Genomic DNA, 24,640 nt, shown 5'->3' on the forward strand with positions numbered 1-24,640 from the left:
CAAAGGGTGGTTCCCAGGAGCAGCTGTATCAGCATCACCTGGGAACTTATTAGAAATGCACATTGTCAGGCCTGATCCAAGACCTCCTAAATCAGAAACTCCGAGAGTGGGGTGGAGCCCAGCAGCCCTCTAGGTGATCTGATACACTCTCAAGTAGGGATTCACTGGCCTAAGGAAAGAATGAAGGAGAGGTGAAGGCAGAGAATAGAGTTGGTAGCAAAGAGAGCTCTTCATCAGATATGATCCATCAAATGCCCATTGTCGGATTTGTGGTACATTTTTACAGGTTGTGACTAAGTCATGATCTGGGCTCTCACTCTTGTTCTTAGTCAGCACTGGCCTTGAGGAGCAACATGAGAGTTGAGATGGTCTCTTTTAATCCTGCTTTTCCAAAACACATTCTGATGATTCCAAACTCTGCAGTCTGCAGAAATCCCTTTTTTTCCATTAATGGTAAACTCATTCCCATCTATTTAAGGTTTGAACGTGGGCATCTGTGTAAACTGAGTGTCTCTGTCAGTATAACATGATCTGGAACACTATTTGCTTGGGCAGAAGAATCGCTGTTATTTCACAGGAACCTCTTTGTTTGGGGAAAGAGAGGTGGTTAACAATATTGGAGGAGTTGGTTTCTGTTCTGACCACAATTGTTTTGGCGGAATGAGGCAAAACTGATTCCCACGCCATGTAACTGTAGGGAGTGACAAATGGTCAACCTGAGCCTTCTAAGCCAGAATTTCAGAAAAGCCCCTCATATGTTGGGTGGCCTATAATTTCCCATCCACCTAAATAATCATTAATAATTATACCAGGACAACAAACATAAACTGGGACTGTGCTGGGAGAACCGGGATGGAGAGTCACCCTGTTTATACCAAATATAAAATAATCAACCCATTTTATAATTTCCTGGAAATGGGAGACCACTTGATCCATCCATGTTTATGACAATGAAGCATTGAAACTTTTGGTAACAGTTTTAGAGTTTTAGTTCCATTGGTAGGTTCCCTTTTGTTGCTGTCCGTGATCCCTTATTTTCTTACTCTCCTCTGCTGCAGATATAAATGAATGTGCCCAGAATCCTCTGCTCTGTGCCTTCCGATGTGTGAACACTTATGGGTCATATGAATGCAAATGTCCCGTGGGATATGTGCTCAGAGAAGACCGTAGGATGTGCAAAGGTGAGTCATCGTGTTCAAGGTCATCTAAGCCAGGAAGCTCTAACTCTGTCTGTGAGGGGAGAGGTCCCTCAAAGCTTCCATTAGTAGGAGAAGGCTGGGAATTGGAATATAAATAGTCCGTGGACAATACAGGGGTTGTCACTGCCATGTTTCCCCCTAAATTGTCGCTGGAAGCATCATCAAGCCAAGTCGAGGACTGCACTGCACATCCTTTATTAGGTCTCACTGTGCATCGCATGCTCACAACATGCCAGTATTTCTACAAGATGTGGGAATATAAAGAAAAAGACATCTCCCCACATTCAAAAAACCCAATATGAAGAGATTGAGACAGATGTAAATACGTTCTCATAATACAGTGTGATAAATGCTGTGGTGGTTGTATATACAAAATGCTCTGAGAACACCAAAGGAAATTCTATTTCAAGAATGGGGTAACACGTGGAATCTACATTAGCTAAACCATCTCCATTAAAAATACCTCCCGAACACCTGCAATTTCCTAAGCACTGAACTAGGCTCTATTTCACAAACTGCAGTAATCATAGAGTCTGCTCTTGAAGAGCCCTGACTTGCTCCTCTCAAGATCTTAAATGAACAGACACCTGTTCTCTCAAGATGGCGGAAATATAATTTTGTTTAAGGGTGGGGAAATTTCCTAAATGGAAGGTCCTAATCATATGCAGAATAAATTTCAAATTTCTCAGCTCAGAGCTTGTAAAAGGGAAAGATAGAAAAAAAGAAAGTAGTACAACAGGACAGAAAGTAAAGACTGAGGAAGGCCCAACCAAGTCCAGAAAAGGAAATGAAGGAGGGAAGAACCAGTAGAGAATAAGATATTTTTAGATGTCTGGCTTTTCATTAAACTGTTAAAAAACATATATATATATATATATATATATATAGAGAGAGAGAGAGAGAGAGAGAGAGAAAGTATATAAAATAGTCATTCTACTATTGTATCCTGTTTATTAATATTATCATATAAAAATAATGTCATATTGGCCAGGCGCAGTGGCTCACACCTGTAATCCCAGCACTTTGGGAGGCCGAGGTGGGTGGATCACCTGAGGTCAGGAGTTCGAGACCAGCCTGGCCAACATAGTGAAACCCCGTCTCTACTAAAAATACAAAAATTAGCTGGCGTGATGGTGCATTCTTGTAATCTCAGCTACTCGGGAGGCTGAAGCAGAAGAATTGCTTGAACCCGGGAAGTGGAGGTTGCAGTGAGCTGAGATCGTGCCACTGCACTCCAGCCTGGATGACAGAGTGAGACTCCATCTCAAAAAAATAATAATATCATATTATAATATATTGTGTTATTATTACAATTATTGCATAATGTAAGCTTTGGTTTGTTACTCTAATAATCCATTATGATTGTAGTACTGTTATTATAATTATTGCATTATCATATATTGTGATTATAATGCTGTTATAATTATTGTTATATTAAGATATATCCATTATATTATAATTACATGAGGCCCTTTTAGTTCAATTAGTCAACAAGAATCAGAAATCATGCTTCAACAAAGGAGTATAAAACATAAAGAAAGGGACAGCCAGGCGCGATGGCTCATGCCTGTAATCCCAGCACTTAGGAAGGCCAAGGTGAGTGGATCACTTGAGGCCAGGAGTTTGAGACCAGCCTGGACAACATGGTGAAACCCCGTCTCTACTAAAAATACAAAAAAAAATTAGCCAGGTGTGGTGGTGCATGCCTGTAATCCCAGATACTTGGGAGGCTGAGGTATGAGAATCACTTGAACCCGGGAGGCAGAGGTTGAAGTGAGCTGAGATCGGGCCACTGCACTCCAGCCTGGGCAACAGAGAGAGACTCTTTCAAAAACATAAATAAATAAAAATAAAAATAAATAAAAAATAAGAGAAGGAGAATAGAGAAAAGGCATGATTAGAATCATGCTTCTTGAAGAGGTCGTCAGTTGATTAGGGAGCAATTTCTTCAAGTTCAAAGGTGGTTAGAAGATTCCTTTCCATTCTTTAGAGATCATACTCAACAGAGCAGAAGGAAATACAGCCAATAGTGAAATAACATAGATGAAAATTGGTTACTTACTATCATTTTATGTTTAAAAGTCAGGTAATTAAGGCAGATATACGTATTTTCTTTGACAAATTTGTGATTGTACGTTTTTGCAGACGAGGATGAGTGTGAAGAGGGAAAACATGACTGTACTGAAAAACAAATGGAATGCAAGAACCTCATTGGCACATACATGTGCATCTGTGGACCCGGGTATCAGCGGAGACCTGACGGAGAAGGCTGTGTAGGTAAGAGGATCCCTGTGGAAGGAGCTTTGAGTGTGTCAGAAGTGACAGTGGACAGAAGGAACCTGGGCTCTGAGTTCTTGTGACACTGTGTTCTTGGCGAGACCCATTTTGTTCTCTTACCTCATGTCAAGACTCTCCATGGTGGTTCCCTTGCCTCGTGATCATTTGTGAATTCCGAGAGTACTGTCATTGTCCCTCTGAGCTGGCCTTTGTCTACTTTCTTGACCCATTTGCTGCCAGGATTTGAACAGCATGCCTTTTCTCTATTCTCCTCCTTTACTTTCCATACTCTTTTGTTGATTTGGGGGTCAATTCTCCCCATCACATTGGAATGCCTCCCTATTGACTTAGCTTTGCTACAAATGCCAGGTACCTCTGAATCGGGAATAGCCCAAAACCATCGGGATCTACCTCCAGAAAATCTGGTCTTGTCTAGAGTAGCATCCAGGCACTGATATTTTTTTAAAGCTCCTCAGCTGATTCTAAATGGATCCAACACTGAGAACTTCATCTTTAGACCAGGAGCTGGCAAACTGCCTACAGGCCAATTCCAGCCTGCCAGCCCACTGTGTGTTTTTATAAATAAGGTTTTATTAAATATAGGTATAACCATTCATTTGCATATTGTCCACGGCTACTTTCATGCCACAATGGCAGAGCCAAGTGGTTGCAACAGAGACCATATGACCCACAAAGCCTAAAATATTTCCTATTTGACCCTAACAAAAAGTTTCCTGACCTCTGCTTAGATAATAATTACAGGAGAAAATTATTAAAACCTTCTCACATGCATTCTCCTTCTTTTTATTTTTTATTTTATTTATTTATTTATTTATTTTTGAGACAGAGTCTCACTGTCACCTAGGCTGGAGTGCAGTGGCGCGATCTCGGCTCACTGCAGGCTCTGCCCCCCAGGGTTCACGCCATTCTCCTGCCTCAGCCTCCCGAGTAGCTGGGACTACAGGCGCCCGCAACGTCGCCCGGCTAATTTTTTTTTGTATTTTTAGTAGAGACGGAGTTTCACTGTGTTAGCCAGGATGGTCTCGATCTCCTGACCTCGTGATCCGCCCGCCTCAGCCTCCCAAAGTGCTGGGATTACAGGCGTGAGCCACCACGCCCGGCCTGCATTCTCTTTCTTTTTAATAATAAATGGTGTTATAAAGATATATTTTATGTTGTCATTCAAACAGATTAAGAATCCCATTGCACTTTTACTCTGTACAATACAGATTGAAGCAGTAATGAAAGAACAGACTGTAAAAGCACAGAAAAAGAAAATATGTAGATTAATTGTCGCACACTGTATCCTCCTGGATCAGTAATTCTTAACCTCAGCTGCACTTTGGAATCACTTGGGGAGCTCAAGTCCAACCTCAGATATTCTGATTGAATTGGTCTGGGGGTGGCTGGGGCATTGCATTGGGGTTTTGAACCTGTTTTAACACTGTTCTGGATGTCACCTTCCAACTTTCTGTCTTTCCTAGTGAGAGCTCCATCTGAGGGACCCTGAACTATTCTCAAAGGAAGGGAAGCACCTCAGCAAATTATTTTTGATCTTTCTAAATAATCATCAGATAATTCTAAGAATCTGTAGATATTTTAATGTTTTTTTAAACCTGGGAAACTGAATTGTAGTTTATGATTTCTTAATAATATTGTTGAAATATTGCAATAAGCACAACCTATATTGGAGATATAATCTAGGTTAATCTGAAGATTAATCTAGACAAATTCCCCCAGATCAATATTGACCATTATAGATATTATTCTAATATGTATTAAAATATTTCTTTCATATGCTGATATTCACATTTTTCCCTCCTTCACTTGAAATAACCCTTTGAGAGTCCTTTTTATGTCCTAATATGAAAAGATTTAAATTTTACTAAGTGAAATATGTAAGTGTGCATAAAATGCTACCATCTATGTTTAAGTATATAAAATGCTATCAGTTATGCTTTTAAAAGATTAGAAGTGCACACATATTTGCTTTTATATGCGTAATCCAGCTCTGGAAGGATACATTAGAAATTGGCCCCAGAATTGGTTGCTTTTCAGGAGGGGAGTTTGGTGTCTGGGAAATAGGGAATGAAGGGGGTACTTTTGCTGAATCTCCTTTTGTACCGTTTTAATTTTAAACCATGTGAAGAGATAAGCTATTTACAAACTATATAGGAAAGAAGGAAGAAAATCTATTCTTCTATAAAAGATTCAGATGGCTCTTTCTGTTTTCAGTCCTTCAATGAAACCAAACAGTTAAGAATGAATGAAGTCCCTTTTATACCTTTTAAATTTTGAGCCATGTGAACAGATTAGTGATTCAAAAGCTAAGTTAAGAATGGAAGATGAGAGAGAGGGAAGGAAGGTGAGAGGGAGGGAAGGGAGGAAGGAAAGGAGAAAGTAACGAAGGGAGGGAAGGGGGGCGGAAGGAAGGAACGAGGGAAGGAACTCCATCCTCTATAAAATGGTCAGATGACTCTTCTTGGTTTTGGTCCTTCAATAAAATCAAACAGATGAGAATGAATGTCAGACGAAGCCAGGGATCTGTGAGAATGGGCGCTGCCTCAACACCCGTGGGAGCTACACCTGTGAGTGTAATGATGGGTTTACCGCCAGCCCCAACCAGGACGAGTGCCTGGGTGAGTACAGTTGGCGGCGCGCTTTTCCTAACCTCAGCCTCCACGCTGGGATGCCGGAAACCCAGATTTCTTATTTGAAATACAAGAAAATGTCAAAATCTGAGGAAGGATAAAAAATGTTCATATTTTGGAGATGCCGTAGTGAGTGTGATTGTCCATTGGGCTCAGCACCACCCTGCAGCTAAATTCTTCCTTTGCTAATTGGATCCTGAATCACTTGTTTGGAATTTCTTGGCTGGCTTTGAAGCCCTTGGTGATCAGGATCCACTTCCATATGTTTCTCTGCCCCTCTGTCTGTAAGCATGGCTATTCCCCTGTATTTCTGGGAGCAGAGAGAGTTATAAGCTTGTCTAGGCCAATGTCTTTCTGCCTACTTACTGAATGTCTTATTTGTTTCCCTCAGACGCCATCCTTTCTCTTTTACTGCTGTCTCCAGCTTTCCCCTCTTGCTTCTTCTCACCCAGGGTAAAGTGTTACATCCTTTTTTGGTTTTTATATCTGACCAAATTTTTAATATTTTGTTTGCTCTTAAAATTTCCTGACATCCCCTTTGCCATATAATGTCCCTTCCAGACAATCGGGAAGGGTACTGCTTCACAGAAGTGCTACAAAACATGTGTCAGATCGGCTCCAGCAACAGGAACCCCGTCACCAAATCTGAATGCTGCTGTGATGGAGGGAGAGGCTGGGGTCCCCACTGTGAGATCTGCCCTTTCCAGGGGACTGTGGCTTTCAAGAAACTCTGTCCGCATGGCCGAGGATTCATGACCAACGGAGCAGGTACTTCATTTATAGTCCAAAAATACTTGCAGGGAATCTATTTGTTTTTTGCGTGAAAAACAGATGAAAATGTGGAGGCTGCAGTGTGTGCCTAGGTTGAAATGCACAGCTGAGGCCAACACAAATTCTTCATTATGGAGTTTTAGACATTTGAGGTCATGCTGCCAAAGTGGCCTTGGTCCACTTGATTAAGCTGTGTGTGCTTAGGACCCTCCCTCTGCGTTCCAGTGAGTCTTCAACTTTTTAAACAGAAGTTTACTATAAGTCAATTGGCTACTCAGAATATAATTTTTAAATTTTGTAGATAAACTTTGAAATAAATGATTATTAAATGCGCAAACCAGTCCACCAAGATGTGGAACTCCTAAACTGTATTGCATAAAAGAAGTATAAATCATGCTGATATCCTGGCAATTAAACACAGTTGCATCTGGAAAAGCACAAGCTCCTTAACTAGAGCAGGAGGAAGTGTCAGACTGTCTAAGGCAACTCTAGAGATATCTAGGCCTGTCACTAATATGATTCCTGTGTTTATCAGCTGTAACGACAATTGGTTTTTAGTTCATAAAAGGACTGAGAAAACGTGAGAGCTTTTTTGAGCTTCTTGGGAGGGAATTAGAAGTAAAAGGGGAAGAAGGAGGTTAAGAAGGATTTGTGTTTGTATTGGAAAGATGTGGCTGAAGGCAGAATAATGGAACTGGATGTGATTAAAAAAAAAAAGAAAAAACAGACCTAGAAAGGTAAGATGGAGTGACCAAAAGCAATTTATGATTCTTTGGAGGATATAGCAGTAAGAGAGTCGAAAAAACTCATTTCTGGAGACCAATAAGAGTGTGCTAAATTGCGCTTCAGAGTAGACTTGTAAAGGTCAGATACACCCAGCTGTTGGTATAAAGTGGTTATTTGGCAGTCAAGGGCTGAGAACCCGTGTAGAAAGTGCTTGTATTGGCACTTCGCCAAGCAGTAAGGAGGTAAAATGGGTCAAGATGTGGAAGACAGTGGTTTTAATGCTCAACAGTGCATATTGACCCAGTGTTTCTGTGGTACAGCCATGAGTAAGGGTCTCCCTTCCTTAGCAGGCTGCAAAAACCCAGCACTGTCATCCACCTCAGAGCCCTGGTTAGTTTCCCCCCTCACCAGAGGACAGAAGTTCATCTCACTTCCCTAATATTATGTAATTTGAACTTTTTCAGGATTAACCACAAACACAACAAAAATAATGTAAAAGAAAAAAAAAACTTCTTATTTTGAGCATGCAATACTGGGGGGTGAATGGGGTTTCCTCGTCAAAAGGATCTGCTTCTGTGATTCATTTATGAGATGTCAGCAGGAGGCAAGCTTAATGGCATGAGATAACACAGAAAGCCAAATATGTCTAGATGGGGTGGCTGTTCTATGGACCCAGAAGATAAAAATATACATTTAGAAGACCAGTTGTTTTTAAAGTTTTTCTGTGGCTGAATTATTTTATCAATTATAGTCTAATGAAGTTATTGTTTGTCTTTTGATATAGCTACTGTTACATATTAAATTTATGGTGTCATCTTACTGGTTTAATTTCTTAGGCCCAAAATATAGTAACACAATTTATTAGTATTTACACTGAAGTGACCCCCTACATATTAACGTTGTCAATTTTATGATATATTTCTTATCTTAATTTATATTTGTTAAATTACAGATATCGATGAATGCAAGGTTATTCATGATGTTTGCCGACATGGGGAATGTGTCAATGACAGAGGATCATATCATTGCATTTGTAAAACTGGGTACACTCCAGATATAACTGGGACTTCCTGTGTAGGTAAGTGTCTATTTCTGATGGCTTATTCTCAAGTGGAAATTTTAGATTATGGAAAAAAAAAGACCCAAAGCTAAAAATCTAAAAAGTCTGTGCAGTGTCATAGGAAAGCACAGGACAGTCATCAGAGTCTACACAGAGTTTACTTTTTCTTTCCCCAAAACTAAAATTCTGTGTTAGACCCTGTGGAAATTGAGCATGTAGACATCATTTTTAGATGTACAGTCACACTGTATTTCTTTGATCATAGATCTGAACGAATGCAACCAGGCTCCCAAACCCTGCAATTTTATCTGCAAAAACACAGAAGGGAGTTACCAGTGTTCATGCCCGAAAGGCTACATTCTGCAAGAGGATGGAAGGAGCTGCAAAGGTAAAGTAGAATTGACCATTGCCCCTCACCTAGCTCCTGACACATGGCTGCATTCCTTTGCCTGTAAGAACTCCAGAGGCAAGCCAAAAGACCTGCTCTACAGGCAGGAGGTGCTTCCCTGGGGTTAATGCCTCCATGGGACCTACCTCCTGTGCTGGAGGGAGGGAGGCTAAAGCCAGGGAGATTGTGGAGGACCAGTGGGAGCAGCCGTCCTCGCTGCATGCCCCCTGGGCATCCATGGTGGCCATCCATGACGGTCTCAGAGATAGCAGGGCCAGCTGTCAATGGCTCTGGTGGGGCAGATTCTTAATTGGTGAACTCCTCTCTGCTTTCTGTTTTTTGTATTTATTCTTTATAGCCATATAGTTCAGGTTTCCAGGAAGGTCCTGCCTCGGAATAATCAGTGCCTTGATCGTAGAGGACATTGTGCCTAATGAATTAGATGCTGTGTCCAGATTTTTATTCTGCAGAAAATGTCCATTTCTGCCCTGTAGGAGCTTCCCTGAGACATAAATATCACACAGAATTAAGAATCAGCAAAGCTCTGGGCAGAAATCCCTTCTCAACCAGAAGTTAACCTTTGCAAAAATTTTTTGGTGTAAATTTACTCCTGTAAACATCTTCCTCCACAATAAGAACATTATATTTAGTGAATAGCACTAGTGAGTCATACTTAACAATAATTTGGGAAATTAGAGATTTGGAGAAGAAAAGGTAGACCAAGTGGTAGAGCAAGAGATATCATGTCATGCCATGAAACTTTGAAGGAAATTTATAGAAACATACAGAAGTAAGGAAGGTAAAGGGTAGAGTGGAGTCTTTTTTCCTATTTTTTCTCATAAAGCTTAAGTTCTTCCACTTACTTGGTATATATAACTAAATATCAAATGAATGATGCAGCTGTATGTACCACTGAAACTGAGAAGAGGCTAGAAGGGTGGAGGGTGGGACCAGCACATCCCCACGGAGGATCCAGATTGGAGGAGAGGAGAGGAGAGAAGTGGAGAGCAGCGAGAAGTTGGGCTCTTGACCTCTTTCCTGTGTCTGCTGAAAGGGAGAGTTAAGAGGCATGTAATAGTGGATGACATCATGGGCAACTGCCTGAGGCCTTCCTGTGCAGCACAAAGCCTGTATAATCCTGTAGTTTGGGGAGAGGAAGTTGAGAGACCTACTTACACATTCTAATCATCTTAAATGAACAGTCGCTCATAGTTTTGTTCTTCTCAAATGTGGAACTTATTTTACATCTGGGGTCACTGTGAGTTCTAGGCAATGTGAAGCTATAACTCAGAGCCATAAATTTATTCATATAAATGAAGAACCAAATTCAAGGGGAAAATATCTCTCATTGTATATATTATCTGTAACAAGCAAAACAAATTTATAGCATTTTTTCTAACCTCTGGGGGCAGAAAATTCTCAAAAGTTTCCAGCAATTAAAAGATGAAAAATGAAAATGCATCAATAAAGTTCTCTTTATGGCTTTAAGAGTGCAAAGAACACTGTAATTTTTACGTGTCCACTCACAACTTGTCCCTTTTCCTGTTTTTTCTCATAAGGTTCAAATTCTTCCACTTACTTGGTATATATAACTAAATATCAAATGAATAGTGCAGATAGTTGCACCACGGACACTGAGAAGGAAGAGGCCAGAAGGGTGGCTGTGGGAGCAGCACATCCCCAGTGAGAGATGGGTAGAATGCAGATTAGAGGGGAGAAGAGGAAGAAGGGCATTCTTGGAGGCAAGAGCAGCGAGTGCTGCTGTTCTTCATGTGTTGTACTCATGAAATGGTGTTAGGAGAAATCACTGAGTCATCTTCCTCACCTGTTGCAGGTGAGCTTCAGCAAATGTGTCATGATGCTCCAGCCAAGCTCCTTGGGCCATAGACAGGGGAAACCAGTCCCCAGGCTCTGAGAAAGCTGAACAGAGAGTGTGTATCATCAGTCAAGCTCTCAGCAGTGGAAAGAGCACAGGACGGGCTGCATTATAAGAGAAGCCGGAACTAGGACAGGTCTTGGGAGGGTCTCTCAGTGTAGGCCCACTCCAGATGTTACTCTAGCCAGGAACTGGCCCTGTGGAGTGGAAGCAGTCACTGGCAAAGCTAGCACAGATCTGCAGCTCCAACGCAGTTGTGCAGATGGTAGGGGCATAGTGGTTGAATTTGTGATAAAATAAAGTCACTAATATTTTTTCCTGAATATGCGGCAATTTTAAAATTATCATTAAAATTTAGCTAGAAGCTAGAACACAACATTTCATCTCTTGATATTTTGAAATAACATTGGAGTTGAGAATGCAACTAGAAGTTGAGGCGTTGAGGAAAGAGGCCTGGTCAAAGCAGAGGGTTTTATTGAGATGTGGGAAACAACGTTGGATAAACACTGGAGGCAGTTGTCAGTTTGGGATTTTTTGTTTTTTTGTTTTTTGGTTTTTGTTTTTGTTTTGAGATGAAGTTTCACTCTGTTGCCCAGGCTGGAGTGCAGTGGTGCGATCTCAGCTCACTGCAACCTCTGCCTCCAAGGTAGCTGGGATTACATGCACGCACCACCACACCCAGCTAATTTTTGTATTTTCACTAGAGACAGGTTTTGCCATGTTGCCCAGGCTGGTCTCAAACTCCTGAGCTCAAAGTGATCTGCCCGCCTCGGCCTCCCAAAGTGCTGGGAATACAGGCATGAGCCACCACGCTTGGCCTGGAGGCAGTTTTATTAAAGTGCCTTTAGCTATTAAGATGAATTTTTCCTTTGCTTTGTTTCCTTCCTGATTGCTCAGTTTTGTTTTATCCTAAGAAGAATCCCAACTAAAGAAATCAGATTTTGTTTTTGACGACTTCATTTGAGTATATTAAAAACAACAAACAGAAAAGAACTAAACCAGCAAATTCATTTCCAGCGTCAACATTTCTCTTTATGTTTTAACTTAAATAGATCTTTTCAATGCTCTGGAAAATTTGCAGAATCATTCATTTTCACTTCATTTAAAAATTTGTTTAAAATGTCATGATTTATTTGAAATTCCTTTGTTGAGGAATTCCCGCATTTCTCCAATTAGAATTGTGTTTTCTTGGATCCCCTAAAGATCTCTTTGTATTTTTTTGAGGGGAGGAGGGTCTAAATTGACACCTTGTTTTATCTTTCAGATCTTTACCCCCTGTGTCTCTCCTTGCCTTTTGCTGTGGCTTCTTTCTAGTCAGGGTCCTTTGAGACTTCCAAATCAAACGTGGAGCTGCTTCATAGGGGCGGCTTCCCTGATCCTGTTTTGTTGGCTTGACTCAAATGCCGATCTTGCATTTTCTTGTAGATCTTGATGAGTGTGCAACCAAGCAACACAACTGCCAGTTCCTATGTGTTAACACCATTGGCGGCTTCACATGCAAATGTCCTCCCGGATTTACCCAACACCATACGGCCTGCATTGGTGAGTAGGAGAGGAAAAAATCCTACATGGAATGTAGCGATTCTTTTAAGGGATTATTTTCTATTTCCTCTGCTGTTGGGATAAGAAAACAAAAGCTCAAAGAAATATGTGAGTGCGTGTATGTGTGAGCACACCTGTACATGTATGTAAAGAGTTGTTGGCCTTATTTGGCCTTGTCCGAGTCATCCTTCTAACTTTCTTTTACATGATACAAAGAGAGCTTCGGGGAATTTTAACCCCTCTTTGCCCCCGCTGCTTCTCATAGATAACAATGAATGCACCTCTGACATCAGTCTGTGCGGGGCTAAGGGCATTTGCCAGAACACTCCTGGAAGCTTCACCTGTGAATGCCAGCGGGGATTCTCACTCGATCAGACCGGCTCCAGCTGTGAAGGTAGGTGGAGACCTCAGCCGGGATCCAGCTGGTGAATCCTTGTGGAGGTGGCTTGTGTGGCCATCGGCACCTTCATCAGCCTCTATGAGATAGCAGATCTGAGCCTGGGGGGCACCCAGCTAAAATAGTGTACACAGGTCCTGTATCTTAGAGATTTCATGTTTTGTCTCATGCTTGATTATGTCTAACACACATGCCTTTCCTAAGTATATCAAGACCTTTTCTGCTCAGTTTTTCATTTAACCTAATAGGGAATAACTCAGTCAAGAAAAATAGACTTGACTTTGATTCATTAATTTTCTGGTCACTGGGTCCAGAGCCATAAAGGGATTTCCCCCATGTGGACTAAACATATGAGGAATAGCTCTTCCGATGACATGTAATTAAAGTTTAAATGATATTTTTAGAAGTTGATTGTGGCTTTGACACCTTTTGGTTTCTAATTGTGGCACCAAAAATAAGAAAAAAAAAGAGCAAACACAAATAACTTATAACTTACAGAGCTGTCCTGGAGAGTGCTTTGGGCTTTGCACTAATTTCCTGATCATTTTTATTTGTAGACTTTGCCAGGGCTCTCTGAATGATTTTCTCCTTGGACTTAGCCGTAGTTGCAGAAGAGACATTCTTGAAGTTTTTGGTGGTAGAATAATATGTAGGATGTGTGGGGGCCAGATTTCTTATTAGAATCCATCTGGCTTCAGAGAGAGATGTTGAGTTGGCATCATGGTGGCTCTGCTTCTTTTTCAGACGTGGACGAGTGTGAGGGTAACCACCGCTGCCAGCACGGCTGCCAGAACATCATTGGGGGCTACAGGTGCAGCTGCCCCCAGGGCTACCTCCAGCACTACCAGTGGAACCAGTGTGTTGGCAAGTAGCTTTTCCTCACTCTCAAGATGCATGGCTATCAGCTCCTATGAAGTAAAACACTGCTTTCTTTCTGAAGCTGTAAATGTGTTACTGAAGCAACAAATACTCATTTAAAATTGCCCTAACCTGGTTGAAACCCGAGGGAAGTAACAGTCTTTGCAAAACAGCAAACTAAGAAAAAAAATTGTAATTGAGGGTGCTTTGAGAGCATCTGAAATGAAACGCCCCCATAATTTCTTGAAGCGCAGTATCCTCCACCCTCCCGCTGCACTGCTAGCCATCAGCCCGCACTTGAGTTATGTTCACATCAGGGGTCAAAAAATCTTACTTATGACTGAAAAATATCAGCCAGCCAAAGGCTATTTGGAGTGGCTTTTGGCCTGAAGATGCCAAAGTAGTTCTGTTCAGCTCTACGCATTTTGAGACAGAGCGCAAGCAGGAAACACAGCAAGGTTGTGTTTTGTTTTGTTTTGTTTTTGTTTTTTTTCAAGATTGCTAAATTCTTTTGATAATTAAGGGAGTTCTACTGACTCTCTCATTAAATTGAACTGATGTCATCTTTGATTCTACAATGTCATGGGAAAATAACTCTTAATGCACATCAGAGAATCAAAACATTGTGAGTTTGGAGGGATACCAGAAGCCATTTAGCTCAGGCACTTTGTTTTACAGATAAGGACCTAGAAGTTCAGAAAGGGAAGGTCATATTTCCTTGCCTAGTTCTTTTGTGACATGCTTGGAACTAGAACCCACAACTCTTAACTTTCTGATGTAGAGCTGCCTTTCAAGTGTTACATTCACTTGTTTATGTTCATTCAGCAAGCGTCTGTGGAGTGCCTCTGCAAGCTTGGTGCTTTGGTAACCTGTTCTAGTTGCCACATTATTCTGTACAGAGCCCTCCTTAGCAAAAACTCAAAGAATTACTGCTTCCTGGGTGCAGGCTCTGCATTGCAATGGTTCACTTTCATGCAGATGAAGACGTATTTGGTGTGTTTTCATTTATCAAAATCATCTCTGTCATCTAGTTTGATTCTACACAAGACAGTTTTGCAGTGGCATGTACGGTCGACTGAAGTGACCCCTGTGCTATAGGAGTTTCGGCTGCGCGAGTCTCTGGCTAGCTATCTGGTTTTAATAAAAATGTCTTTGTTCATTAGCAGCTCAGGGAGGTCTTTGATTTTAATCACCAGTTTCTGACATTGTTCACAGAACTTCCAGAGTGAACTTTGTTGATTCAATACCCAGTTTATGAGCCTGTCTGTTCTCATTATTTAGGTCCTTTTAATAACACTGGAGCTAAGTGAAAAAAACATAAGAGAGGAAAGGTATGTCGCTCCTGTACCTTATCCTCCTCCTCCTCCCATCAGTCTGAGGATAGTAGAGGCGACCAGGCCATGCACTAGTGTCCTGGAGATTCTGCTCTGGTGTCGTGAAGATCATCTCCTGGCTGGACACTCTAAAAAAATAAGTTGATTTAGAAGTCAGAAGAAGTTTCGGGTTCTTAATGCCTCCAAATGCCAAATTGCTCTCATAAATCTTGACAATTAGAGTTATCTAGAATGAGCATTGCCTTGGGCTAAAATAGCTTCCCCAGAACCACAAGAAACAGAGCAGATCTCTTAGACCAGCCCTCCCAGGATCCTCACTCCCAGGTGGCTGGAAATTCACTCTTTGGGGTAAGAGGGCCACTGATTTCATTGCTTTCTAGAAGTAAATTTCAAAAATTCAGCTGGCAGATAGATGGAGTTGACCCATTTTCCCCTAGAAAAAATGAGTAAAAGAAAGCCCATCCTGCATTTGTGAAGTTTCCTATCGGTACTCCCTTAAGGCCACAGCTGACATGAACAGTGCAAGCTGGATGCTGAAACCTTTGATTTTAGAGGACAGAGTGGTGGGTTTCAATCCACTTTTAAGGAGTAGTTTTCAGACTTTAATGCTATTTTGATAAAATTCAAATTGTCTCTTTTTATAAAACAAACAAAACCCTCACCAATCTAAGTACCAACTGGAAGAATAAAACAAATATTTTGGAGTGTAAAAAAATTCCTTGTGGAGTCATTTGCTCCAGAGTGCAGAGGATGAAAAAGGTCAGGAAAAGTGCAAAACATGTTAACCAAATCGTGGTGTTTGTATATTGATAAAAAGGGCGAGTGCACAAACATGCTGTTTTCAAACTGTAAACACTGAATATTTGCCAATTTCTTATTTTAATCTGTGCTCTACTCCATCCTACCTCTCCAACCTAGATAAGCAAGTTTAATTTAAACTTTATTAAATTCTCAGGGAGGGGAGAAAATGTAAAATAAAATTTAAAAGAATGTGAAAGGAGAGGGGGAGAACTTTTGATAGTTGTAGTAACACAGATAGATGCTCAAAGTTAAAAAGAACCTTAGAGATCTAGCCTTCCCTCTTTCCTAATATATAAATCCTTCTCTAACTTCCTCGCTTATCCCAATTTGGCTTAAGTACCACCTTGAAGGGCGCCCACTTTCTCCCAAGATAGCCCAATCTATGTATAGACAGCTTTTAATACTTAGAAATGTCTTTTTTTGGTATAAAAAAAATCATTTCTCCTCCCTGTGATTTCTCACCATTGGTCCTACTTCTGCTCTTTGGAGGAAAAAAACACAGAATAAATCTAAGCTATAGAATGAGAAGTCTTCCCCCTCATATACCCACGCCTTGCAGGTTTTATTAGTCAGGGTCCCAGCAAGAAACAGATGGCTGAGGCCAACCAAAAGTGGGGGATAGGGGAGCCGAGCTTGCTCATGCTCCATAGATCAGCCACCTGGGGCCAAGAGCAAGTGGAGAGGATGGAGGATGGACGTGGAGGAGCAAGAAGACATCAGCCCAGGGGTGTTCTCTCCACTGAAGTAAATATGCTTGGTTCTTCATTCTTTGTTTGACACGGAGCTTGGTGCCAATGGTTTCTGTTGCTCTCTATTGCACACTTCGTCCTCAATCTAAAATAAGGAGAAAGAACACAGATAATGTGTTGAGCACAGAAAGAGAAAGGGAAGAATGAGAAAGAGAAAATTATTATTTCTATTTTAAGAGCCCTGGAGCCTAAGTGATCTTGAGTGAAGACTTGAAGGTCTTTGGATACAAAAGATTTTCAGACAGGCAAAGTTAAGGTCAAAGACCTGTAGCTGAAGGGAAGGAGGGAAAGAGAGAAGGAAGGAGGGGAGGAGAGAAGGAAGGAAGGAAGGAAGGAAGGAAGGCAGGAAGGAAGGAAGGAAGGGAGGGAAAGAGGGAGGGGAGGGGAGGGGAGGGGGGAGGGAAGGAAGGAAGGAAGAAAGAAGGGAAGGAGAGAAGGAAAGAAGGTAGGAGGGAAGGAGACATGGAAGGAGGGAAGGCAGGCAGGCAGGCAAGTAGGAAATGTGAATATATACTAAGTATATACAAGTGAGCATTCTTCCCCACCACTTTTATCCACCTGTTTTCTAATTTAAAAAAAAGAAAAAATAGATTTTTTGAGAAACATTTTTTTCTTTATAAATGAATCTGCCTTAGCAAAGAAAGTAAACTAATTACAGGAGAAAGGAAGCACCAGCTTAAATGTGGAGAATCTCTTGAGAAGTACTGTGGTATAAAGGAAAGCACATGGATGGCCTTTGCAGTCCAACAGACCTGGCTGTGAATTTCTGCCCCGCTGCTGCTGGCTGTGAGATCTTGGAAGAGCGTTCTGAGCCTCACTTTCTTCAGCTGTAAAACAGAGAATATAATACCTCCTTCTCAGGATTGTTAGGAAAGCTAAGGAAATGAATGGGCAATACCTGTATCCTATCTGTCATAAAATAGGTATCTAATAAACATTCATTCCCTTCCCCTTCCTCTCTTCCATAGGAAGTGGGTATTCACTAAGTGAAGAGAAGGCCAATCTATCTACATTCAAAGGAACGTATGCCTGAAAATGGGCTGTGGCAGTTAAGAAATGTCTTACCAGCAAGTTTCCAACCTGCCCTGCGAAGGCAGGTCTACAAAAATATATTAGAGACTTCCAAAAATTATAAATCAGAAATAATGAGAAACTCATGGTTTTCCCCCTTCTAGTTGATTTTTTTAAAGTAAGATTTCTTTTTCCTGCTTCTTAGCATCAGACTTGGCAGGTCCCTGTGTGTAGCCAGCCCTGCAGCTTCTGTCTCTCTTGTGGGTTTTCCCCAATTACTGCTTGTGAAGTCTGCACCAAATCTCTTCCAGCCACACTTAGTTTTAGACAGGGCTCAGACACTCTGGGCAGGAGGCTGGTTTGAATAAGGAGGGGGCCGATTCGGTGATGGGAGCAGACATACCAGAAGGCATTATTCATCTCCCAGAACAAGTACCTGGGGGCTTTTGCAGATTTTTGAAAAGGAAGTCCAAGTGGGGCAGACACGTGGGGCAGACACTTGGGGCAGGATATCAGCCCTTGCCAGATCGGCACATCCTGAAATAGGCGGACAGGGAAAGCAGCCTGCGGGAAAATGGTTGGTCTCTGCTTTTGAGATATTTGTCTCCTCGCTGGGCACTTGTGAAGCAAGTATGCAGAGAACTGCAAGATTCCTTCCCTCCCACCTTGAACCCTAAATCTTAGCTACGGACCAGCACCATGTTGGTTCATGACCGGATGTTTACATGGAGCAGAAGATACCAGTGTTGACTTCTGATGAGAACTGGAGTCTGCTGGTCCTCAGAATGCCATCCTCTAATGCCCTCTGCCTGGTGCATTTGACTTCATCGTCCATGTTTACTCACAACATAGCAAGAAGCCACATCCGTGCCCGCATCTTTCTCTGCTGTTGCTGTCCCCACCCAGCCACCTCTGCCTGTCTTACCTTCCTGAGAGTCTAGCTGAGGGCCAGCTGGCCGGCAGCAAGTGGCCAGATCCAGTGTCCTCAATAGAAATCTCTGGCTGCTGCCACACATGCCGCTTCTTGTTTTGCCTGCAGATGAAAACGAATGCCTCAGCGCTCACATCTGCGGAGGAGCGTCCTGTCACAACACCCTGGGGAGCTACAAGTGCATGTGTCCCGCCGGCTTCCAGTATGAACAGTTCAGTGGAGGATGCCAAGACATCAATGAATGTGGCTCTTCGCAGGCCCCCTGCAGCTATGGCTGTTCCAATACCGAGGGTGGTTACCTGTGTGGCTGTCCACCTGGTTACTTCCGCATAGGCCAAGGGTAAGCAGTGCTCTTCCTGGTCATGTTTGGAGATTCTTTCATTCGTAATATAAGTAAGTCTACTGAACTCAAAATTACCTGTCCTAGCAGAGGAGAACCATGCTTTTTGTAATCCTAAAATTAATTCCAGTTAGCTTGGCAAAAGTTTTAGGTTATTTTATTTGAAAGGAAGCATCTGGATTTCTGGAAACGTCAAACAAAGTGATGAAACTACATTGTAAATATCTCGCTATATGACTTCTCTATCTCATTCTCTTGATCTTCACATCTTGTTGGGAAGTGATTCATCTCTCTGTAAATATACCTCTCTGCCAACCCATGACAGAACTGGACTCACCCTCCACACGACTGATCCACTCTTCTCCTGGGGCAGGGAGGATTCTATCTGGACTTAAAATGCCTTTGTATGTAGCTCCTGTTAGGATAAGTCAAAGACATCCCTTTGGGTTGGAGATTATTTGGGGTTTTAAATTATATTTTACATTTCAGACTTGAATTTACATTAAGTATTACCAAAGGTGCATTGAGTATGAGAATTGAAATACTTATTGTATTTTCCTGGTTAAAAAAAAGAAAACAAACACTTCACCAAATTATAGGTATGTCTGTGTGAGAGTTGGGGCAGGGAAGGCCTATTTTTTTTTTTTTTTTTTTAAGACGGTGTCTTGCTCTGTCACCCAGGCTGGAGTGCAGTGGCACAATCTTGGCTCACTGCAAGCCCTGCCTCCCAGGTTCATGCCATTCTCCTGCCTCAGCCTCCTGAGTAGGAGTAGCTGGGACTACGGGCGCCCGCCACCACGCCCAGCTAATTTTTTGTATTTTTAGTAGAGACAGGGTTTCACCATATTAGCCAGGATGGTCTCGATCTCTGGACCTCGTGATCCGCCCTCCTCGGCTTCCGAAAATGCAGGGATTACAGGCGTGAGCCACCGCACCTGGCTGGGAAGGCCTATTTTTATTTTACTCAGTGATTTCAAAGTTTAGTGTTAAGTGTTCAAAGTTTGGATCTTTTTTCCTGCTGAATTAATCTGGACTCGGGTGTCCACCTAGTTTTAGCTATCCTGAGAGGAAGTACACATTTTACCTTTTTGATTAGCAACACATAGACATTAAATATATATATACATTATGTACTCCCCCACATGCATATACACACACACCCCACACACATCCACACTTATACCAAATTATTAATGTAGCAGTATTTGATTTCTTGACATACAAACATCAAGTGATTCATTTTGGATCTGGGTAGGTAGAAGAATGTTTCATGGGAAGCACACAGAATGCCAACAATCGGACACAAATTCCCAGATGTTTGTGTCTGGCTCTCAGTAGACTCATTCTTTATAGTTTAATGCCAGAACCATTTTTTCCCAGCAAAAATTGTGACACTCTAAACTGGCTTTTGGCCAGTGGGATTTTGTAGTCACACTTCTTATAAGTGGTGCTCCCGGGGTATGAAAATACTGGAAAGGAGTTCTGAGAAAGGAACCAAAGCCTGCAAATTTGCAGTTTACCTCCTAAAAATTTAATCATTGTGTGAATGTATATGCATGCGCACACACCCACAGGATGAGCATTTATCACTTCATCCATTGTATTGTTTCTACATATTTCATGTTGCAAGATAAAGAGGAAAGGAAACGTATTGGACTCTGGCAAGATTGGGGGAAACAGTAGGAACCTATAAACTGCTTTGAAATACAACAAATATTCTGTTCATTGGCAACATATTTTGAATCCTAAGGGTAGGTAGGAAAAATGAGTTCTAAAGAGCAGATCGGCTATTACAGAAAAACAGATAAATAATTTTTGGTGTATATTATGACCCATTGTTATTAATCTACCCATTTAAAACAGTTTTGGCCTCTCCGAATCACTAGAATGGACTCTGCCCCCAAATAAAGATTCTTTTAAGGACCATTCAAATGTTTCAACACATTTGGAAAGAGGAGCTTGATAAATACACATTCCAAGTGGCCTCTGAAATAGTAAGCAGAATAACAAAACAAGGTACTTGTGAAACATTCGAGCCTCCCTCCATAACTTGGCTTTGATAACTGAAAGGCAAAGAAAAACAGCTGAACGAGTTCTCTCTTGGGCATGGGTTTGTTTATCCGTCTTCACATGAGTCAGAGCCAGTGGCCCTAGTGGTTTTGAATGACTTGAAACAGTTTCCCACAGTTGGGCAAGCTCTGATACATGCATTTTATATACTGCATATTTTCATAGTTTATTATTAAATTAACCTTCATTATCGACTGGAGCTTTCTTCTTATCCTCAGTAGCATAAGCAAAAGTGAAACGTCAAGGAATAGGAGCAATTGCTCCAAAGCTTGAGTGAGGAAAAGTAACGATGGAAGTGGGAGAATGCAAGAAACTCAACAGTGATGTCTCACACCTTGCTCACTCCCATGGAGCCTGTTTCGTAAAAAGAAGCCATTTTTATTTAGCCTCTCAAGTTACATGGCCTCCCTCATCTACTATTCTCTTGTCTCCCCTCTGTGTCTCCTCTCCAGTATAAGTACTGCAAAATGCTTTCCATGTTAGGTTTGGGAATGAAGAAATAAATAAATATCCAAGACAGGGTCTTCATAGGCATTAGAAGGAAATCAATACATTCAGGGAACTGGGAATTAGAGGCCGTTAACAGAGGATCTCAATGTAGTTCTCAGAACTAGCTGATCCTCCAGTGGACAAGCAGGGGCTGTACCTCACAACTGCAGGGAGCAGGCTTCACCAGAACTCCTGTACCACCTACCTTGTCTTCCCATTCTAATGAAAAACATCTATGCTCCCCTTCTGCTGCAGGCACTGTGTTTCTGGAATGGGCATGGGCCGAGGAAACCCAGAGCCGTCTGTCAGTGGTGAAATGGATGACAATTCACTCTCCCCAGAGGCTTGTTATGAGTGTAAGATCAATGGCTACCCCAAACGGGGCAGGAAACGAAGAAGCACAAACGAAACTGATGCCTCCAATATCGAGGTGGGTCAGAAGTTGGTTTCTCCTGATGTCTCCTATGGTGGAAAGCCCTTCCAGATTCCTGTGGTTTCCTCCAAGGATGCTCCAAAGTGTGAAAAAGCTCCCCAGGGAGAAACTCCAGCCATTCCCTGAGCTCTAGGCTGTATTTTACAAGAGGCTGTGGGGCTTTCTGGAGTTTCTTGCTGCTTTTCGGGAGTGGCCATTTGAAGGTTTTCACATACTTGCTCATTTCCTGTGTCTCGCCAAAAAAAACTCAAATACCCACCCAAAGTCTGCTGAAAGGGTAAGATCTGAGATCCAGGACAGCAAGTGGGCAGAATAGCGAAGTGACATAGTGCTCCCTACATAGGGACGCCAAGTTCTGAAAGCTAGAGGCTCCTCTACTGAAAAGAGCCATGCGGAGTGTGAGGGAACTTGGATTGTAGACAAAAATAACGTGGAGCTGAAGCAGCCTGGTTTCCTTTGCCTACGGCTGCTGCAGCCTTTCAGTCAACTCAGAAGTGCACAGATACTCACCCAGACCTCTGGCTCTGGGCCCATAGAATCCAGCACATGTGGTCCCAGAGAGGCAAGCAAGAAGCCAGGTGAAAAGCATTGAATATTAGCCGATCATCACAGCCAGGAAGTAGGCCTGTAGGTGTGTCCTTAGGAGGGGATGGTTTTGCGTCAGTGAATCAAATTGAAATAGTCTGGTTCTTCGTATTGGTGCTGCAACCCATCTGCTGTCGTTTAAGAAATGAGATAAGTCTTTGGAAAGAACATAATGTATTAAAACAGTGGTTCTCAAACTTTAGCGTGCATCTGAATCACCTACTAGGTCTTGTTAAAATTGATTGTTGGGAGACATCCCCAGGGTTTCTGATTCAGTAGTTCTGGGGTGATGCCGAGAATTTGCAGTTCTAACAGATTCCCAGGTGATGCTGATGCAGCTTGTTCAGGGACTACACTTTGAGACCTCCAGATACAAATGATTTCAACCTGCCTTTCTTCCTGACATCAGTTAATATTTTCAAGTATTACAAATATGTGCCAATTTAGTACATTTGTGGTCTAAACAAAATGCTTTCGATAGTGTATATGCAGCATAAGGCAGAAAATTGTATTAGTGTGAAATTTGAGTCATTTTTTCTTTAATATGAGAGCTAAGTGGCATATGTACATTGTATTTAACACATTGTCATGTGTCTTTCCAGGATCAATCTGAGACAGAAGCCAATGTGAGTCTTGCAAGTTGGGATGTTGAGAAGACAGCCATCTTTGCTTTCAATATTTCCCACGTCAGTAACAAGGTTCGAATCCTAGAACTCCTTCCAGCTCTTACAACTCTGACGAATCACAACAGATACTTGATCGAATCTGGAAATGAAGATGGCTTCTTTAAAATCAACCAAAAGGAAGGGATCAGCTACCTCCACTTCACAAAGAAGAAGCCAGTGGTTGGAACCTATTCATTACAAATCAGTAGTACTCCACTTTATAAAAAGAAAGAACTTAACCAACTAGAAGACAAATATGACAAAGACTACCTCAGTGGTGAACTGGGTGATAATCTGAAGATGAAAATCCAGGTTTTGCTTCATTAATTCACCATCCAGAGACCAAATAATTGAAAGAAAAACAAATATAGATAGGTAGAACTATATTTTCCCCCAATCAGAATCGTCATATCATAGGTACAATCTTTCACCAAGTAAATTTGTATAAATAAGCACTATTCTTTGTATTACCAAAGCAAGGTACAGGTGACTACCCTAGTTCAAAACAACCACTTTCTCAGGCTTCTCGTGTGTGTAGCTAAGCTACTTTGTCATATGTGTTGATTCTTGAAAACTGGGACGTGTATTTCCATTGGGGGTTGGCCATTTATGCTGACATGCCATCCTTCCAGCAAACGTACAGGAATGTGCTTTCAATTGATGGACTACTCTGTTTTTTGCAAATTTGTAAACTTTGCTTCTCCAAATACAAGTACTAGGTTGGCCATTTATGGTACCTATTTGGTGCTAGTAAATTTTCAAACTAGATTTATAAATGCACTGTAATATTTACACAACTTAGAAACCAAATTACAAGTATTCAGTTCCAATACTTCATTAATTTCAATCAACCAAAGTTAGTTCAGTAGCTTATCTCAGTTATGAGTATAATACATTACATGTAAATTAAGTGTGTGTATACTGTAATCGTGCTATTTTTTATCATTGAAACATTTATAAACTAGAATAATAATGCCCTTAATGTGAGGGTTTGTAATGGTGCTTATTAAGACCAAAGACTTGTTAAATGTATACACCAAGTGGTAATGAAATTTCTGTGACTGGCCCACACGTGCATAGAGGTCTGGGAGGACCAGGAAACAGCCTCAGTGGCCAGAGGATCACCAGTGCATCCTTCATCACAGCATGTGCAATATGCCAAGATTACCCTCGGTCATTCCTGTCAACAAGGGGTCAATGTCATAAATGTCACAATAAAACAATCTCTTCTTTTTTTTAGTTTACCCCTTGACTTTGTGTTCTTGCATGGATTTGGGGTTGGAGGGGCCATTCCGGAGGCTAAATAAAGTCTCCTGGATTTAAATTATCCTGGGTCTCTTAGTTGTGGCTTATGAAAGTACCAAATGTATAACCACTGGAAGAAAATTTAACATATGAGTCGATCCCTTGTTTTATCCATTGAAAATAGCAGAGTCTGGTGTCATTAACCTGACTTGCTTGTGAGAAATTTAGATTGTAGAGTCACT

The 24,640-nt window shown here is 41.6% G+C and overlaps 1 protein-coding gene across 4 annotated transcripts in view; it reads left to right on the forward strand.

Annotated features, from left to right (window-relative positions):
* FBN1 (fibrillin 1) overlaps positions 1–24,397 on the forward strand; it is a 336,957-nt gene extending 312,560 nt beyond the window's left edge. For 3 of the 4 annotated variants that reach the window (XM_055279034.2, XM_055279035.2, XM_055279038.2), the window contains 12 exons: positions 1,059–1,181; positions 3,345–3,476; positions 5,990–6,115; positions 6,689–6,895; positions 8,577–8,702; positions 8,950–9,072; positions 12,374–12,490; positions 12,756–12,884; positions 13,632–13,751; positions 18,680–18,911; positions 21,726–21,900; positions 23,091–24,397. In XM_055279034.2, coding sequence (XP_055135009.2) covers positions 1,059–1,181; positions 3,345–3,476; positions 5,990–6,115; positions 6,689–6,895; positions 8,577–8,702; positions 8,950–9,072; positions 12,374–12,490; positions 12,756–12,884; positions 13,632–13,751; positions 18,680–18,911; positions 21,726–21,900; positions 23,091–23,480 — 2,000 coding nt within the window. In that variant the 3' untranslated portion in view covers positions 23,481–24,397. Of the gene's footprint in view, positions 1–1,058; positions 1,182–3,344; positions 3,477–5,989; positions 6,116–6,518; positions 6,581–6,688; positions 6,896–8,576; positions 8,703–8,949; positions 9,073–12,373; positions 12,491–12,755; positions 12,885–13,631; positions 13,752–18,679; positions 18,912–21,725; positions 21,901–23,090 lie in introns of those variants that run through there. The other variant, XM_055279039.2, reaches the window with a different exon arrangement.
* Positions 24,398–24,640: the final 243 nt, after the last annotated feature.

The sequence above is a fragment of the Symphalangus syndactylus genome, chromosome 5 (assembly GCF_028878055.3).
Source record: "Symphalangus syndactylus isolate Jambi chromosome 5, NHGRI_mSymSyn1-v2.1_pri, whole genome shotgun sequence".
Taxonomy (NCBI): Eukaryota; Metazoa; Chordata; class Mammalia; order Primates; family Hylobatidae; genus Symphalangus; species Symphalangus syndactylus.